Consider the following 17012-nt stretch of genomic DNA (forward strand, 5'->3'; position numbering starts at 1 on the left):
CAACAATAAATCTAAAGTTACGTCATTGTATGACAAATATGGAATGAGGTCTAAAATAAACTATAATGTTGTCTTCCGACATCCAAAAAGCCCAGTCTTCTCTGTTGTTCCTCCCCCCTTTATAGAGTTGTCTACTGTCAATAGCATCAGGATTCCCTCAAGCTAATTTCTTTTCGGCCTACCATTTTTCCTTCTCTACGGTGGTACCAAGATCAATGCCTGCTTAGGTAATCTATCGTTGTTCATGCACTGAACATGTGTGTACCATTTCAACTGTTTGGTTTCTATTTCTTTTACGATTCCCTTTTTATTTAGCTTACCCGTATTTTCTCACTTAATGTTCCATTTATAATTTCCTCATGCCAACTCCTGATGTTGGCCTAAATGTGACCTATAGGTGACACTTAACAGCTGTACAAAATTACCCGTTAAATCTAGGTTTTTCAAAATAAATCGCTAGTGACAGTGTCTTAATAGACATCCTTAACTGGATTTCATCCATTGTTGGTCTTTAACTCTGCGGCAGCAGAGGTGTCAATGAAGAAGAAACATAACTTTTTGCGCACTTAATATAATGGCTTGTGAAAATAGAACTAAAAAGGAAGTAAATGATTCTCTTTTTTTTTTAATATATACAGGTGTAAACGATATAAACTGCCAAAAAGTACTGGTGATAGAGCATAAATTACGGTAGGTACGAAACAAAAAATCTGATACAATTTTTCTGTAACTTGTGGTTTCTCTAGAAAAAAAATATCTATGAGTCTAATGTTTTTGGAAATGTTAGCAGATCGTCATTATTTACTTCGATCCGCCACATACATTGCAACAGTGGTGATATCGTTGTTTACAAATCTGGGTATGCTGTTGTGTGTCTATTGTGGTGGTGTTAGCGTGTGTTGGATGGAAGGTCATTGGCAATAACGTTCACATTTACTCGAACAATAAATATTAGACTACTATCAACCCTAAAAACATGATATTTTAGGAATTAAAAACAAAAAATAGACGAAAAACAAAATTTCACTACTATACATGTTTAGTAGACCGAGATATACAGTCTGTATAATTTTGGGCTTCGGTGCGTATCTATGAGGACAAATAGTTCAGAATCGATCATTTATTCTCTTCATTAAGTAAAATATAATCTTCGAAAACGTCGTTACACTTCAAAATGAAGAGTTCGCGGGAAAAACGATGAATGTCACATTTCTGTTAGGATTAGATAATGATCTAATTGAGTCTATAACTGCAAGATGTAGTGCTGTTTCTATAGAAAATAAAGGAAAGGATTACTGTATTCGTGGTGATAATTCTCCTTTTTACCATTTTTCATAAGAACAACATTAAATTTCGTAGTGATCCATGAATTAGATAATGACATCAACCTTAACAAAACTGTGACATTCATCGTTTTTCCCGCGAACTCTTCAAATATTTGAGTTTTTGAGAAATTTTAAAAGAGGAAACCAAGACTAGATGTTACTATTTTTAGTCTTAGAGTATGTAGGAAAATTTTGACAGTAATTAAAAAAATTGATATTCTCATTTAAGTAGAGAACATCAACATTAAACAATACATGTAATATGTCAATCATTCCCAACATGCTGTTCAGTAACTCCTAATATTTTACAGATCTAGTTTCAATATTTTATACGCTCTAGCCTTTCCCCATCCCAAATTTGAAGGTCAAAGCAACCAACCATATCTGGAAGCATCACTAATAAACTAATAATGAACGTCTATAACTAGGTGTTTTGTAATTCATCTACTCTTTTAAGTTTTGGTAAGCTTATTCTTTTTGTTTAAATATAATGTTTCCCGATACATTCTCCTCTTGTTAAAAAAAATTATGAATGTACACAGTACCGGTATGAAGCCTTCAGAAAAAAACGAAGTAGAGTACAATGTTTCTAATGTGGTTCCAACTTTTTGTTTCAAACAAAATCTTCAGAGCTTCATAAGAGAAAAAAAAAAATTCTTAGTAATATTTTGCTACCTTAATGACATCTTAAATCAGTGGGTTTTTCATGTGCATTCTTGCTTATTTTTACTCAGCATCAATGGAGAAGACCAGCTGCAATAACTTAATGGATAACACTTGGATTTGTTAGTTAGTGGTTCGTGATTAGATTTCTGGCATGAACCATTTGTCCTTTGTCTTGTACTTGTTCTGCGACGTCTCCATGATAGTCCTGCATCGTGCTGATCCATGATCATTGAGGCAAGCATTGTGAGAGAGTCTAGAGTTGATCTACTACACTGCATTGCTTTGTAAGTCTGCATGAAGGAGGATGTTAAATAACAAGACAAAGAAGAAGATCAATGAAGAGGTATTTTTACATACCAGTAATTAAGTTTGGATTTGTTAAATGATATTAAATAAATATGGGATGATATTATTAGTCCACCATCGTGGAGTAATGGTTAGCACGTCTGACCTGAAACTAGTAGCCCTGGGTTAAAATCATGGTTGGGATAAATTACCTGGTTGAGGTTTTTTTCTGGGGTTTTCCCACAAGTCATTAAGAGCAAATGCTGGGTAACTTTCGGCGCTGAACCCTGGACTCATCGTAATCATCTGTCAATGGGCTTCTATAAAAGTTTCTGACATTTCAAAATCTTGAAATTACAAATGAGTTCGCGGGAAAAACTAATGTCACATTTCTGTTAAGGATTAGATTGATCTAATTGAGACTATAACTGCAAGATGTAGTGCTGTTTCTATAGAAAATAAAGGAAAGGATTACTGTATTCGTGGTGATAATTCTCCTTTTAACCATTTTTCATAAGAACAACATTAAATTTCGTAGTGATCCATTGAATTAGATAATGACATCAACCTTAACAAAACTGTGACATTCATCGTTTTTCCGCGAACACTTCAAATATGAAGACAATTACAAATTAAGAAAATAGGGCCTACTACAAATTAAAAACTGAACTACAAATGATCTCTTCTGCATAGGCTACTACCCAAAATGTTCAAATTAAATTTCACGGCACTAATTAATTACAAAGTCATAAAATTGTCCGTCTCCTTGGTCTTGAGGTAGCATGCTGGACTCCTGAGCAAGGTGGCCCGGTTTCGATTCCCGGTCGTGAAGTCAGGGGGATTTAATTCGGACCTCTTAACAGGGACTGGTTGTCTGTCCATTGTCCCAGTGTGTGTGGTGACACCCAGGCAAGGCTGATCCCCTGGGTACCCTGACCCAGTAAACGGGGGAGTCCTGCAGTGTATGCGTGTGTTTGGTAGAGTTATGGGTCTAGGCACAATAAACCTCAGCAGTGACGTCGCCAGGATCAGGGCAAGGGGGGTGCGGTTGGGGTGCGAGATTTAAAAATGGGGTGCGAGTTATAAAAATGTGGTACATAAAAAATCCAAAATGTTCTCTCATGCACTTGCGCGCATACTATACATCTGTTTATTAATATTACTATGTATTATTATTATTATTATTATTATTATTATTATTCATAATATCCATAACGATATATTAAGGGACGTAGTTTTTTTCACATCAAAGAAATTGTTTGTTTTTGTTCTTCAAAATAACTTATGCCTAGTATTTTTTTTTTAATAAATTGTCCTTTGGGGTGCGGAATGGGGTGCTCCGATTTTTTATGGGGTGCTTGCGCACCTTTTCGAACCCCCCTAGCGACGTCCCTGAGCCTCAGACTCGGTGCCGAAATTAGCGAAAAAAAAATTAAAAACTATGATAGCTACAGAAGAACTTATTATAGACCTAACTCAGATGTTCAGGCTTAGGTTACATAAAAAAAAATATGTAGATTTATTAAAAGCTATCCAAAAAATTATTTATTTTCTCTTTATCGTTACAGCTGTCTTGTATATTTATTTAGCTGTGAAGTTCGTCGTGAGAGCAGCATTGAGAAAATGAGTAGTCATTGCTTCATGATATCGGTGTATATTTTTGTTTAGCATCTTTTGCCGATTATTTAATGACGCTGTGTCAACTAATACATTTTAGCATCGATGTAGTTGATCATAAAGAAGAGTATTTCATCGATGGAATGGAGATATGGCCAAGATATCCCTAGCTCCAGATATAGAGTATTTTCTTGTTGTTCTATTGGTACTGTTGTAAATGAGGCGTGGTCGTACCCAAACACAAACCGGTAAAATTTGAACGTTTAAAGGTTTAAAAGGATGTCCTTACTCCTTGTTGTTTTTATGTAAAATTGAAGTCCGACCAAGTGTGAAGTGCTGTTTCTAGTGACTATATGACTACGTTTGTTACCATTTGTGATTTAAAACGACCACAACACTTGTTAAGGATAGGTAAGCGTAACTAGTTAATTTTTATGTGTTACACAGGTACACCTGTTTAATGATAGGTTATGAAATGAATTGCATTGAATCTTTTTATTTAAAACTATAATGTAGTAGTTTCGACACTAATAAATGCACGTTAGATATGCAGTAATATGCATTAGTATGTAGGCTAAACAAATAGTGACAATCCGACATCAGATGAGTGTGGTCAATAAAATGATTAGGGCCTAAGCAGTCTTTTTAACGAAATGTTAAGATATTAACTTAAATGCTTTGAATTAAAATGGAAAATAATTAGGAGAAAGTTAAGTTAGGGCAATTACATCACTTCATAGGAAGTCTACGCATGAAATTACTGAGATAACCTCATGACTACGTGTCAACAGACGTCTACAAGTTGCTGCCTCTGCCTAGAAAATTCTGTTCTTAGTTTAAAAATAACAGTTTTCTCTTTTCTATCCGACTACATATAATTTGTTGTTCTTTGTTGTTCCACACTTGTATTCGTATCGATATTCTTCATTTAAAGCTAGGATCTTAGAAACTATGTAGCATATTGTAAAAAGAAAATTGGGTTGAATTACAGAATGTGACACCTTACTTGGGCTTATAGGGTCTGTGTTATTTTTGTTCTAAATTAACTATGGAAATAAGACACGAAAAAAAAATCAGTAAATAAAGACGAGCATTTTGCCTGGACCAAAAAATTGTACTTTCTCTTGCATAAAAAATATCAGCGAATGAAACTAGAGTAGCCTATTTTCCCTGGATTGGTAATTCTGTAGCCCACAAGAGCGCTATCAAAGCAAGGTAAATTTTCAGTGGAAATGCATCTGCACCACTAAGTTATTCAGAGGAATTCTTCGAAGAACCATGGGATGAATTCATAGCAATGCTGTAACGTACATTGAAGGGACTGCATTTCAACTCATTCAGTTGCAAACATGGCGTGCTTAGGATGTCATATGAGGTTGTATGAGACAAGAATATCGAAGACGAAGTAGCGGATTTTTCGGTCCCAAATTGGCGTCGACCACCAAATTTTTATTTTGTTGTCGATTCGTGTAACGACTAAAAACGAAGCAGGTAAATAAATCATGCCTATTTTTGGTAGCGTTCTTGTACAGAAATACCCGTGCACCAAAATAAATTAAAGAAAGTACTATTTTTCTTGGACAAAATAAAAATTTTGTTCGATAGATCGAAGCCTGCAACTCATAGTTCCAAGGTTTGTGATACATAAGCCCCGAGGTTATTCCAGTGATTTCATACATACTAACGAAGTAGTGTATCCTAGCTTAACATTCACATTATATTGTATTTTAAATTTCTGAATGTATAAGAATTTCTATACCTCATTTGAGGAATGGAAGCACTGTAATGTTTCTTTTGTAACAGCCTGTACTCATGTGTTTGAAGTCTGCAGGTGTTCAGGCCGCCACTTGGAGAAATATGAATAACATACTGCACAACAATGCAGAAAAAAGAAAAGTGATCGCGGTATAATGTGTAAACTTAAAGACGAGATTAAATAAAATAATTAGAGTTTATATTTCATATATCTTCAGGAAGATAAGCTTCATATAAAAAAGTTTCTGTTAGCACTGACGGTATCACGTTCAAGCTATAATGGAGGGAGGAGGTAAATGATGTTCCCCATAACCCCGTTATATGGGGATTCTATGGTTTTGCTTTGCCCCTCCCCCAAGGAAACGGTTCTCTCTCTGCTTATGGTTCTGTGAACTCCTGGTGATCTGTAGCTCACTAATTGGGAGCTGTTGATCTAAAGCAGCCGTGGCGAAAATGTGACTCGCGAGCACATTGTGGCTCGCAATGATAGCTATGCGTATCTCTTACTTCCTACCTCCCCCAACTCCCACCCTCTCACTCACTGGAGTCAAACTCCGTTCCATTTGTATTTGTCTCTGACCTGCGAGTGGCGTATCATCACAACGTCTTTCTCGAAACCATGTACCTCTACAAAAACGGAAGTTTCAAATAAGATGAGAGAACGCATTTTTTTGCTGCCAATATGATGAGAATATTAAATGTATTTGTTCACAAGAAAAACGGTTGTATAACATAAAACGGCATTATACTACATGTTACTCATGAAACATTAAAAGATTAAGTGTTATTATTATTATTATTATTATTATTATTATTATTATCATCTGTCTGTACGTCGATCCTTTTTCAGCAGATGTACGAATAATGCGGTTAGATCTTCAATTTAAACTCACAGATTTACAATGTAATGTTACAATGAATGCTAGATGTAAGGACTTGACAAATTTTGGACTTTTCAAATCTTTGCTAAAAAATAATTAACCGAAGTTTCGTTCTTTCGCTTGCTCTGTTGAAGCCATGTTCGCTACAACTTACGTTTGTGAAAAATTACTTTCAACAATGAAAATAGTGAAAACCAAATTTAGATCACGACTGACAGACAAATACCTTCGTGATCAACTACGACTGACAGTAAGTGACATAGTTCCTCATTTTGAAACTCTGTCGCAGAGACATTCTGAAGACAGTTAATTTTAGGTTGTGATAATGTGTCCTATGTTTTCTTATTCGTTTCTTTCTTCGTTACACGTACTAAACATTAGTTTGTAGCCTTGTACTGTATAAAATTATATTTAAATGCTTGACGTAAGGAAAATGAAAATCCGTTAATAAGTCAGACAGTTGCTTCATTTTCCCTTCGGGTGTCCGCTTCCCTCCATAGGTGCTATGCACGTTGCAGGTTACACAGTGTCTCGGCGTACGGTCACATTTTCGCCACAGCTGATCTAAAGTATGGCTTTTTTTTTTCATGCTTCGACCAGTCTTTACAGTTAAAGGTAATTTTGACCACTGCCCTGGTCAGTATTAATGTTTAGTTGTTTTTTTTTTCTGTGCTGCTATAGCATAATATTCTCCGTAGTTTAAAATAGACGTTAAAGAACTATCAGTTATCATTCAGAATAATTAAAACATGTTGTGTATGTTTTTCTTCTAGAACTTCAGTATGAATTCCAACAACGCTGATAATACATGTGGGAGTGACGATTTATTTGCAAACAGCAGTGCAGAGACTGTGGTGGAGAACATTAACTTCTCGCTTATTTTAAAAGAATCCAATTTATTAACAACTGATGTCAGAATTATTAATAATTCGACCCAGAACAACTTTCACGATTATGTAAATATTAATAGCATTTTAGGAAATAATTCTGAAAACATTTCTCGAGCAGTAGAGAGTAAAGTCTCAACAACAGATAAACCTACAGAAAATAACAGCTTGCTTGCAAATTGTATAGTTGCAGAAGTGTCCAATCTACCGTTGAAACTTTACTGTCCATTTTGTTGCAATAGGTATGCGTCTGAAATCACACTTAAAGGCCATATAAAAGATGAACATGGATGTGTTTTGAAAAGTGTTGCAGTAAACACCTCTGAGGTTTTTCTGCATCATTTGTGTCGACTCTGTCATGCTAGATTTTATGATAAAGATTTGTTAATAACACATGTTTCCCTCTATCATCAGAATGACATAATAACTATGTTTCAAGAGAAAACATCAAATACAAGCTTAGTATGTGGATTTTGTGCATTTAAAGTAAAGAATGAAAATAAAGTTCAGCTTTCGAAACATATAGAAGAGAATCATTTTGAAGAATATATGATTTTTATCAACCAAAAATGTGTTGAAGAATGTAGAAATGAGTTTAATTCTGAGATTAGTAACTCAAGCATAACAGTACTAAATGATTTGTTTATGCATATGAGTACCAGTGAAAATGATGATCAAGAAATCAACAGAAATGCTGTGAAAACAGATAACGCTGTTGGAAAGGTTATTGAGGAGAGATGTAGTAGGAATAATGACAAGAAAAAAAGAGGTGAACTACCCATCAGGAGACAGCTAAGATTTGATTTACCAGAAGAAAATTGCACGAAAAGTACCGATAAAGAAAATATAATTTCTTGTAGTACAAATGTGAAACGTGTTACCAAATGTGTACCAAAGACAAATAAAGATAAGACATTTTCAAAATGGAAGTCGGTTTTTTCTTTGAAAGGAAAGAAAATTGGTAAAAGGAAATCAGTGTCGAAGATAATAACAAGTACACCAAATGTAGAAATTGGTGTTAGGAAGACAAATTACAACACACATGCAGTCAGCAAGAATTCAGGAAGGCCAGACGTGGAAGCAATGACATGGAAAAGAGAAGACAAATATTTTTCACACAAATCAGAAGACAAAGCAAAGAAAGTACGTGAAGATAATAATTTGAGTGGGAAGAAATCAGTTCGTAAGTTAGTAACAAGTACCCCCAAAGCAGTTAGTGTAGGAAGTGGTGGTAGAAATACAAATAGCAATAAACAGCCATTCAACAAGAATTTAGAAAAACCGGAGTCAGAAGTAATTACGTTGAAAAGGAAAAACAAACAATTTTCACAGAAATCTGTGGTTGTGGAGACAGAAGATAATGAAAAAACAATAATTGAAGATAATGTGGAAGTTGGCGATAAAGAAATGGTAGCATGTTCAAATGTGCTGGAATTTGTTAGTGGTTCAACCTCTGCATGGACACCACCAGAACAAACGTTTAAGCAGTTCAAGTGTGCAATCTGTTTGGAAGCCTTTGTTAATAATGGTGATTTGATTTCTCATGCAAGACATCACCATGCTGGCCCCCTGAGACTTCTGCAGCCATCTTTCAAATGTGGTCAGTGTGAGGCGAAATTCTACAAGAACAGCTTTTTGGTCAAACACTGCAAGTTTCATCATACACCTCGATGCCTGAAAAATCTGTCACCGAATTAATAATCAAATCAAAGTTTTGATAGAACTCATAGACTTCTTTTCTGTAGAAAAGTAAATGTAAAGGGATATGTGAAACAGGACAACGCCTGATTTATGACGGCTGTAGAACTGCATGAGTGTTTTAAATAAAGTTACTATAATATTTCGGGGCTTATATCGTGTTGATGTTGTTGGCTGATGTTTCGACCGCTGTGTTGTGGTCATCTTCAGAGCTGAGCAAATCGGAAAGAAATAGTGTGCGAGCTTGGAGTCTCAATGGGGGGGGGGGGGGAATTTTCGGTGATAGGTCGTAGGTCGTAGCAGCTGTCGAAACAACATCAGCCACCAACACCAGAAGAACCAATCAGATGCCAGAAAGAGATTTACTGCGATTTACGTTACTTAACCATTGTTGCCAATCTTACTACTTTGTCTAATCATTTCACTCCTTGTTTCTTCTACACTCATCACTGATGGACTCTTTTTATTATTTCAGTTAGATTTAGTGTTATCAATCTGTAGGATAGTTATCGTTTTGTATGATAATTTTGTCAGTCAGACACTTAGCTGTATACATATTGTGCACTAATTCATCTTTATTTTATTAACCTTAAATGGGTTAGCCTTTAATTTTGCATGTATATCACAAGATAAGATGATTTGCTCTCCTGTAGTCTCTGAGCTACAAGGGAAAGGGTCTTTTCAACTGTCATACAATGCCAAACATGTTGTTATACTTATTTTCAGTTTTTGAAACAACTAGTCACCCATATTTTTAAAGTATGATTGTTCTGTAATGTTGATCTTGGGTATAATTTGACAGTGATTATGATCAACTTTTAACAACAAAAAACTGATCCTGTCCACAAACTGACGTATTCTAGTAAGGAAAGTAAGTATTGCTACTATCTGAAAAAAATATTGCCAATTTATTGTTCGTAGACAACATTTTGCACAGGAATCCCATCGAATTGTTCAATTTTCCGTCTTTGTGGCAACATTCTGTTTCATCAGTTATAACCTGAAAATCAGTTTATTGTTCATACAATGGTTTATTTCAATAATGTGATTTAGGCTTATATATGCCATTGTGTTTGAATTATAATTAATAACTAACACATTAATTATGGATATAGATGAAGAAATTGTTCATGATCGAGTTGCATAACAAAGAACGAAAGCAAATTTTTTTTCCTAGCAGTTTGTCTTCGTTCATAATAGAGCAGATATATCGGTTTTCTAAGATAAGTTGCTTGATCAACACGAAGTTCTGGTCACTCTTTCTCAGCAAGGAAAGGAAGTTATGGGGACCATATGGACATTCTGAAACTTGTAAAAACTTCCGTCTGTCCTTTCAATTTGTAGTCAATAAAATTTTTCTACTGAGTGACTCAACCATCTTAATATTAATGGGTGAAGTATTTTCCATTAAGTTTTTAGTTTAAGTTTCAAGATCATATGCTACAGTACTTATATAAAATATTTTGTGCTGTTCTAATATTGTGTTTTTATGTGACAATGACTGTAAAATGAAGTGAAAACAATATAGACATGGTCATAAATTCATAATCAATGAATATGGCACATTTCAACTCAGGAAGCCATGCAAATTTAATATATTGTGAAAATGATATTTTTTAGTTTTTCTTCCTAATGAAGATTTTTTTATATACATATCTTGCCCCAGCATTAATTGGGTGATTTCCATAATGTATTTCCATATTGTATGTTTTTCTGGGTATAGGTAATCGGAATTTAACATTGTCATAAGAAACCTACGTATAAAAACAATGAAGAAATAACTTAATCAGTGAGCCATGTTTAGAAATTAACAGGCTTTGACAATTTATAAAACAAGAGAATATCATGCTTTGGCAATTTTTAAAACAAGAGAACATATTTTATAGTTACTGAGTCGAGACCTGATGTTCTTTTGTTTTACAAATTGTCAAAGCCTGCTAATTTCTAAACATGGCCCACTGATTAAGTTATTACGTCTTTGTTTTCATACATAGGTTTCTTATGGTAATGTTAAATCCCTGTGTTCTATACCCAGAAAAACACGGTACGTATTTACATGTGTTCAAGTCATTCTCTGTGGTCTAATGGATAGCATTCTAGCCTTTGGATCAAAGGTTCGTACATTCAAATCTGGTTGAGGACAATGAATTTTAAAAAGTTACAAAAACCTTAGCATCACTTCTTATGGGATGGAAGTAGATTTATCGAATGTTAAAGAACCCTGTACCTGATAATGGCTTTAGGCAGATTTATCTGTCATTTCTGGTCCATGTTGAATTTTGACACTGAACGACCTCTGCAGTGTCGTTAAATAAAATACTACTACTACTAATGCTGCTCCAAAAATACTGGTTCTGTGATTCTTTTGTCACTTAAAGCACATCATTCATCAATTCGAGCATCATACCATATAACACTAATGAAAACTTGAAGTAAATAAGGATCTAAGTGCCATTTTCAAACTTTCGAGGAAAAGAAGTCAATATAGGTTTACATTGAAGCTATTGGCACATACACCTTCCACCGTCTATGAACACCTAATAATATGATAAAGGAATGAACTTTAATTTTTATTTACCCGTACTGTACAGTAGCGTGCAAATTAATCCGAACAACGTAATTACTTATGCAAAAACACTCAAATGGGATAAAAAAAAAGGATCTAAGACATACCTCAGTAATCTATGTGGCCTCCCTTTTTCCTAATAACAGCTCTGAGACGGTTTGGCATGGATTCCACTAATTTCCCACAAATATTATTCATTTCTTCATCGCGAAACCATACACCAATGAGGGCAGAAATCATCTTCTCCTTTGTAGAACAATGCATTTTTTGCATTCTTCTTTTGCAAATTGACCACAAGATGGGGTTGATGTCGGGTGAGTTGCCTGGCCAGGGGAGTACCTGAATATTCTTGTTGTTGAAGAATTCTGTAGTTTTTCGAGACGTATGGCATGGTGCCAGGTCTTGTTGGAACACACCTCTGCCATCCGGAAATGATTTTTGCAGCTGGGGTACGATTCTGGTTTCCAATAAGTGAATATATATGTCAAAATTCATCATTCCCCTGATAGGTATTAATGCTCCAGGCCCTTCATGTGTAAAACAACCCCAAAACATTACTTTAGGGGGTATTTGGGTGCTTGTTGGAGATGAGCTGCTGTTACTTTTTCGGATCCTTTCCATACGTAAGAAACACGGTGGCCATGGACCTCGAAATGAGACTCATCGGAAAAAAGTACATTCTTCCAGTCATTCACTGTCCAGTGTTGATGTAATTTTGCCCACATTAAGCGTTTTTTGCACATAACAGGAGTTAGCAGTTGCTTCTTAATAGGCTTACGAGCCCTTCGTCCAGCTTCCAAAAGCCTACGCCACAATGTTGTGACGTGAATATTCGCCCCAGTGGTAGCCATTAACTCGCGGGTTAAGTCGACAGCAGTTAGTGTAGGATTTAATTTACTTTTCCTGACAATTAAACGATCATCTGCAGGTGAAGTCTTCCTTTTCCGGCCACAGTTTCCTTTTTTCTGGGTTGTGATGGATCCAGTCTCCCTGCATCGTTTTATGATCGAATTAACAGTAGCCAAACCGATGTGACATTCTGCAGCAATTTGCCTCTGTGTCATAGAAGAATGCTCTGATAATGTTATAATTTTAGACCGTTTTCGTGGAGTTGTATCCATTTGTGAAGACGACAGAATGTACACAGGATTGCAGTATTAAGTCTTCAACACAACTGAAATGCTTATAAGTACAAAACGACAGGCAAAATGTCACATATTATAAAAAAATAATGACAGACCTTCAACAATGGAATTACATGTACTACAGATGTCAATTAAAGCAGTATGAGCAGCTGTAAGGCCAACAATGACAGGAAATGTAAAAATATGTCGTGTTTGGGTTAATTTGCACGCTACTGTATGTTATTGGGTTAGGTACATAATTTACCGGTATTATTCTTTCCGAAAGAAAAAAAAAACGAAAATGTCACTTGGATCCTTACTTACTTCAGTTCTTGACACAATATGGAGCTTTTTTGCACTCTAATATTTATTTTTTTTTATTCTGTGACGCCATGTAAATGAAGTCATGTTGCAGCTGGAAAACTGTTAAATGTGTGTCAATTTCACCAGCAAGAACACCTTGGCCTCAAATAGTTGTGAGGGTTTTATAATGGAATGATAATCCTTGCACATAATCACTTTAAATCTCAAAAGCAAGTTGCAATTTGTGTACAAGATTTCAAGATGGCAGGCATTTTTTTAAAGGGTTTTACTGCAACCTAGACAGATTTCATCATCAGTTTTCCTCTGTGTTTCTTGTACAATAAGAATTCCGTGTCTTTATATTAATTATTATTAAGTAATTTTTCTTATATCGTTTCTATGAGAGACTTTTCTCCTCGTTATTATTAAGAAAAAGAGCCTTAAAACTCTGTAGTCTTCGCATATGTACAATTCAAATCAAAATACTCCAAATGTTAACCTTCGAATTATTTATAACTGATACTATACATTTGTATGTTTGTAAATAGGTTTTGTGACGTGAAACATTCACGTGGAATAGCCCAATGTTCAAAAGAATAGTGACATAATGTGTTCGTCATTGTGCCTTAGGGTTGCCAACTTTCCAAACTTTTTGTTGCGCCAACATCAATGCAGTACATGAGAGTAGTAGAATAGGCACTGAAAGTCTTTCAATCCATCAGACATATTCAAATTACAAAACCGCGTGATAAACCATAACCACAAAGTTTTTTAACAGTACAGCTGATATTTGTGTCTCGACCTTCACATCAGATTATAACATTACTACAAAAAAAAATTAGACTAGACAACATGAAGAATAACCAGCTAGTCAACACAGCGAATAGGGATTATAAAGAATGGACACTTCGCGTCGGTACCTTTGATGTAGACGGACTGATTTCAATGACCTTCAAGCCAGCTAAAGCGTCAGATTCTGCTTTCTCCCTAGAGTTGGCGCTGACATCACACCAGCTAGCAGTCGACACAGTGGAAATATAACACATATAATTAATACATCTAGGTACAGTATGTACTCAAAATAAATTGGATCCATAAAATAATAAATCCGTCATTAACTGTAATGTCTAGACTCTAGAGTTACTTTATAATGAGAGTTGAGACGTTGACCCCAACAACAATTAAAATATGTAATGATTTGATAGCAGCGAAAATGGAAAAACAAAACTCTTATGAGAAGTAAAACCATATACCTATATTATATTATATATATATATACAAATATTAAACGAGTTTGATACATAATTTTATAATATATTATATTATTTTATAATATAATTTATTATATCTGAAATATAAAAAATTATTATTAGGCCTACTACTAGTTTGTCATTGAGAAATAAGGAAAAGCTGTTAACTTGAATTTATTTAAGCAAAGCGTTACTGGATTATGCAATAAGATAGGCGATGTTTGGATCCTGTGTCTCAACTTTATACTCAGTTATTATCTTAGCGTATGCTCGATTACACTAACCTCTAGCGCTTGAAAGTGGAACTAAACGCTGGCGCACAGAGAAACAAAACACAGGAAAATTCGCTCAGTGTCCATTCTTTATAATCCCTATTCGCTGGTCCACACTTTCCGTGAGAACTCTTGGGCAGGGTCACCAGATCTAGTCGAGGAATTACATTTCATGTAATCACTTTCCATAAACATTGTAACTTAAAGTACTTTTTTGTTTATTTCAGTGCTATATTTATTAAAAATAAAATTGAAACATAATTATGAATATCCTGTACCATGTTCATGTGGGACAGCATTTTCAACCCCATCTGTACAATACTGGACAGTTGGCAACCCTAATATGCCTAGTAATAACTGGGTGTAGACGTTAAAAAACGTATTAAGTCCACCAGTGGACGAAATTAAAGTTGTTACTTTCTACTTCTTTATCTTTCATGCTGTGAAGTCTGATGGTTCCAAGTCGTGATATTTGTAAACTGTGAAACAAGTACTTAAAAATGGTTTTGTGTAGTGTTTTGAAAACTTGTCCGGTTTACGAGTAATTCAGTTTTTCGTCACTCGTGTAAAAAAATTCTATGTTGGACTTAATACGATTTGAAACGATGCTCCATTATGACCCTGTAGAGAGCAGAACTGGTGAAGGTCAAAAATGGGCAATGAGGGTTAAAGTAAACATTCTGTAAAATACATTGCAAAGTAGCAATTAATATTCAATTTATTTAAACTGTTAGTAGTCAGTGGATAGCACGAAGGACATATTAATTGCTACTTTGCGCTGTATTTTACAGAATTTTTGCTTCAAACCTCATTATCCAATTTTGACTTACACCACTTCTGCTCTGAACGGCTCATATGTCATTGTTACATGATTTTCATATTTCGTTTGTCTAATGTTTTAGATTAGTTTCATTTTTGTTATTGAGATAATTCATGTTATATCTTATAATACCAAAGAGAAATGATCTATATTTGAGTAAAAATTGTCCTAATATGGAATAGTATGCTGTTTTTGAATCACGTGTTCAAATAAAATTAATTACAATAAGAATTTATTGTTGTTCCAGATTGACATTTCCCAACTATACCTTTCCCAACGTTCCTTTGTCTTCCTCACTCAAGTTCCACTGTTATCACTAGTCAGGATAAACAAGTGAAAACAATAATATAGAATAAATAGTTTCGAAGTGTCTGAAATTTTTCTTTGCCAGAGAATCAGTCCCATTCCGAGGCCTATTTTGAGGTTTCGTAATAAGCTGTTTTTTACGGTGATGGGTTGTTAGCCCTTCGCCCAATCCCCAAGCTGGAGGACCACCCCTTATCGGCTGTCCGCGACTGCTTATTCAATATATTCGCAGCTACCCTCCATATATTGTTTTTAGACATGTAATTTAAACTGTCTGGAAGCCATCTCCTCTATCCGCAATCTGAGGATGCGTCATGTCGTGGTCTGCTGTCAAAAAATCTTAAAGTTGGAATTTATAAAACAGTTATATTACCGGTTGTTCTGTATGGTTGTGAAACTTGGACTGTCACTTTGAGAGAGGAACAGAAGTTAAGGGTATCTGAGAATAAGGTTCTTAGGAAAAATATTTGGGGCTAAGAGGGATGAAGTTACAGAAGAATGAAGAAAGTTACACAACACAGAGCTGCACGCATTGTATTCTTCACCTGTCATAATTAGGAACATTAAATCCAGTCGTTTGAGATGGGCAGGGCATGTAGCACGTATGGGCGAATCCAGAAATGCATATAGAGCGTTAGTTGGGAGGCCGGGAGGAAAAAGGCCTTTGGGGAGACCGACACGTACATGGGACGATAATATTAAAATGGATTTGAGGGAGGTGGGATATGATTGTACAGACTGGATTAATCTTGCACAGGATAGGGACCGATGGCGGGCTTATGTGAGGACGGCAATGAACCTGCGGGTTCCTTAAACGCCATAAGTAAATAAGAAAAAATACAGATGATAATATACCGTTTCATTTTTGTGTTCAATCTGTGTTAAAGAGCTGAGAATGAACGCTGATCATTTTACGTTAAATAAAATCTTGGAAAATTTAAAATTAAGTCTACAACCTAATTTTAATTAAACGCTCAGAAAGTGCAGACAATAAAATGCGATTATTTAAAACTAAATTGAAAAGATTAAGACATATTTACCTTCTGATTGAGGCTCAGGATTGACATGTCAGAGGAAGAACAATGGTTTGTATGCATCTGAAGTCCGATTAGTGAAATGTAGCTAATTGGCGATGTATGCAATGGAGCTGGCCACCCTACCCCATTATCTCCTGGCCTAGTTGCCTCATAAATGGTGCCTTCTTGGTATCGCTGTGGTGTAGGGGTTGGCATGCTGGTTTCTTACGCAGAGGAGCCC

General features: G+C 35.3%; 1 protein-coding gene across 1 annotated transcript; it reads left to right on the top strand.

The window, feature by feature from the left end:
• Positions 1–4107: 4107 nt before the first annotated feature.
• Positions 4108–15677, top strand: LOC138691273 (uncharacterized). The gene is made up of 2 exons (XM_069813104.1): positions 4108–4304; positions 7303–15677. Exon 2 carries the CDS (start codon positions 7312–7314, stop codon positions 9112–9114), a length of 1803 nt encoding a protein of 600 aa, XP_069669205.1. The 5' UTR covers positions 4108–4304; positions 7303–7311; the 3' UTR covers positions 9115–15677.
• The last annotated feature ends 1335 nt before the right edge of the window (positions 15678–17012 follow it).

This window comes from Periplaneta americana, chromosome 16, assembly GCF_040183065.1.
Source record: "Periplaneta americana isolate PAMFEO1 chromosome 16, P.americana_PAMFEO1_priV1, whole genome shotgun sequence".
NCBI classification, from domain to species: Eukaryota; Metazoa; Arthropoda; class Insecta; order Blattodea; family Blattidae; genus Periplaneta; species Periplaneta americana.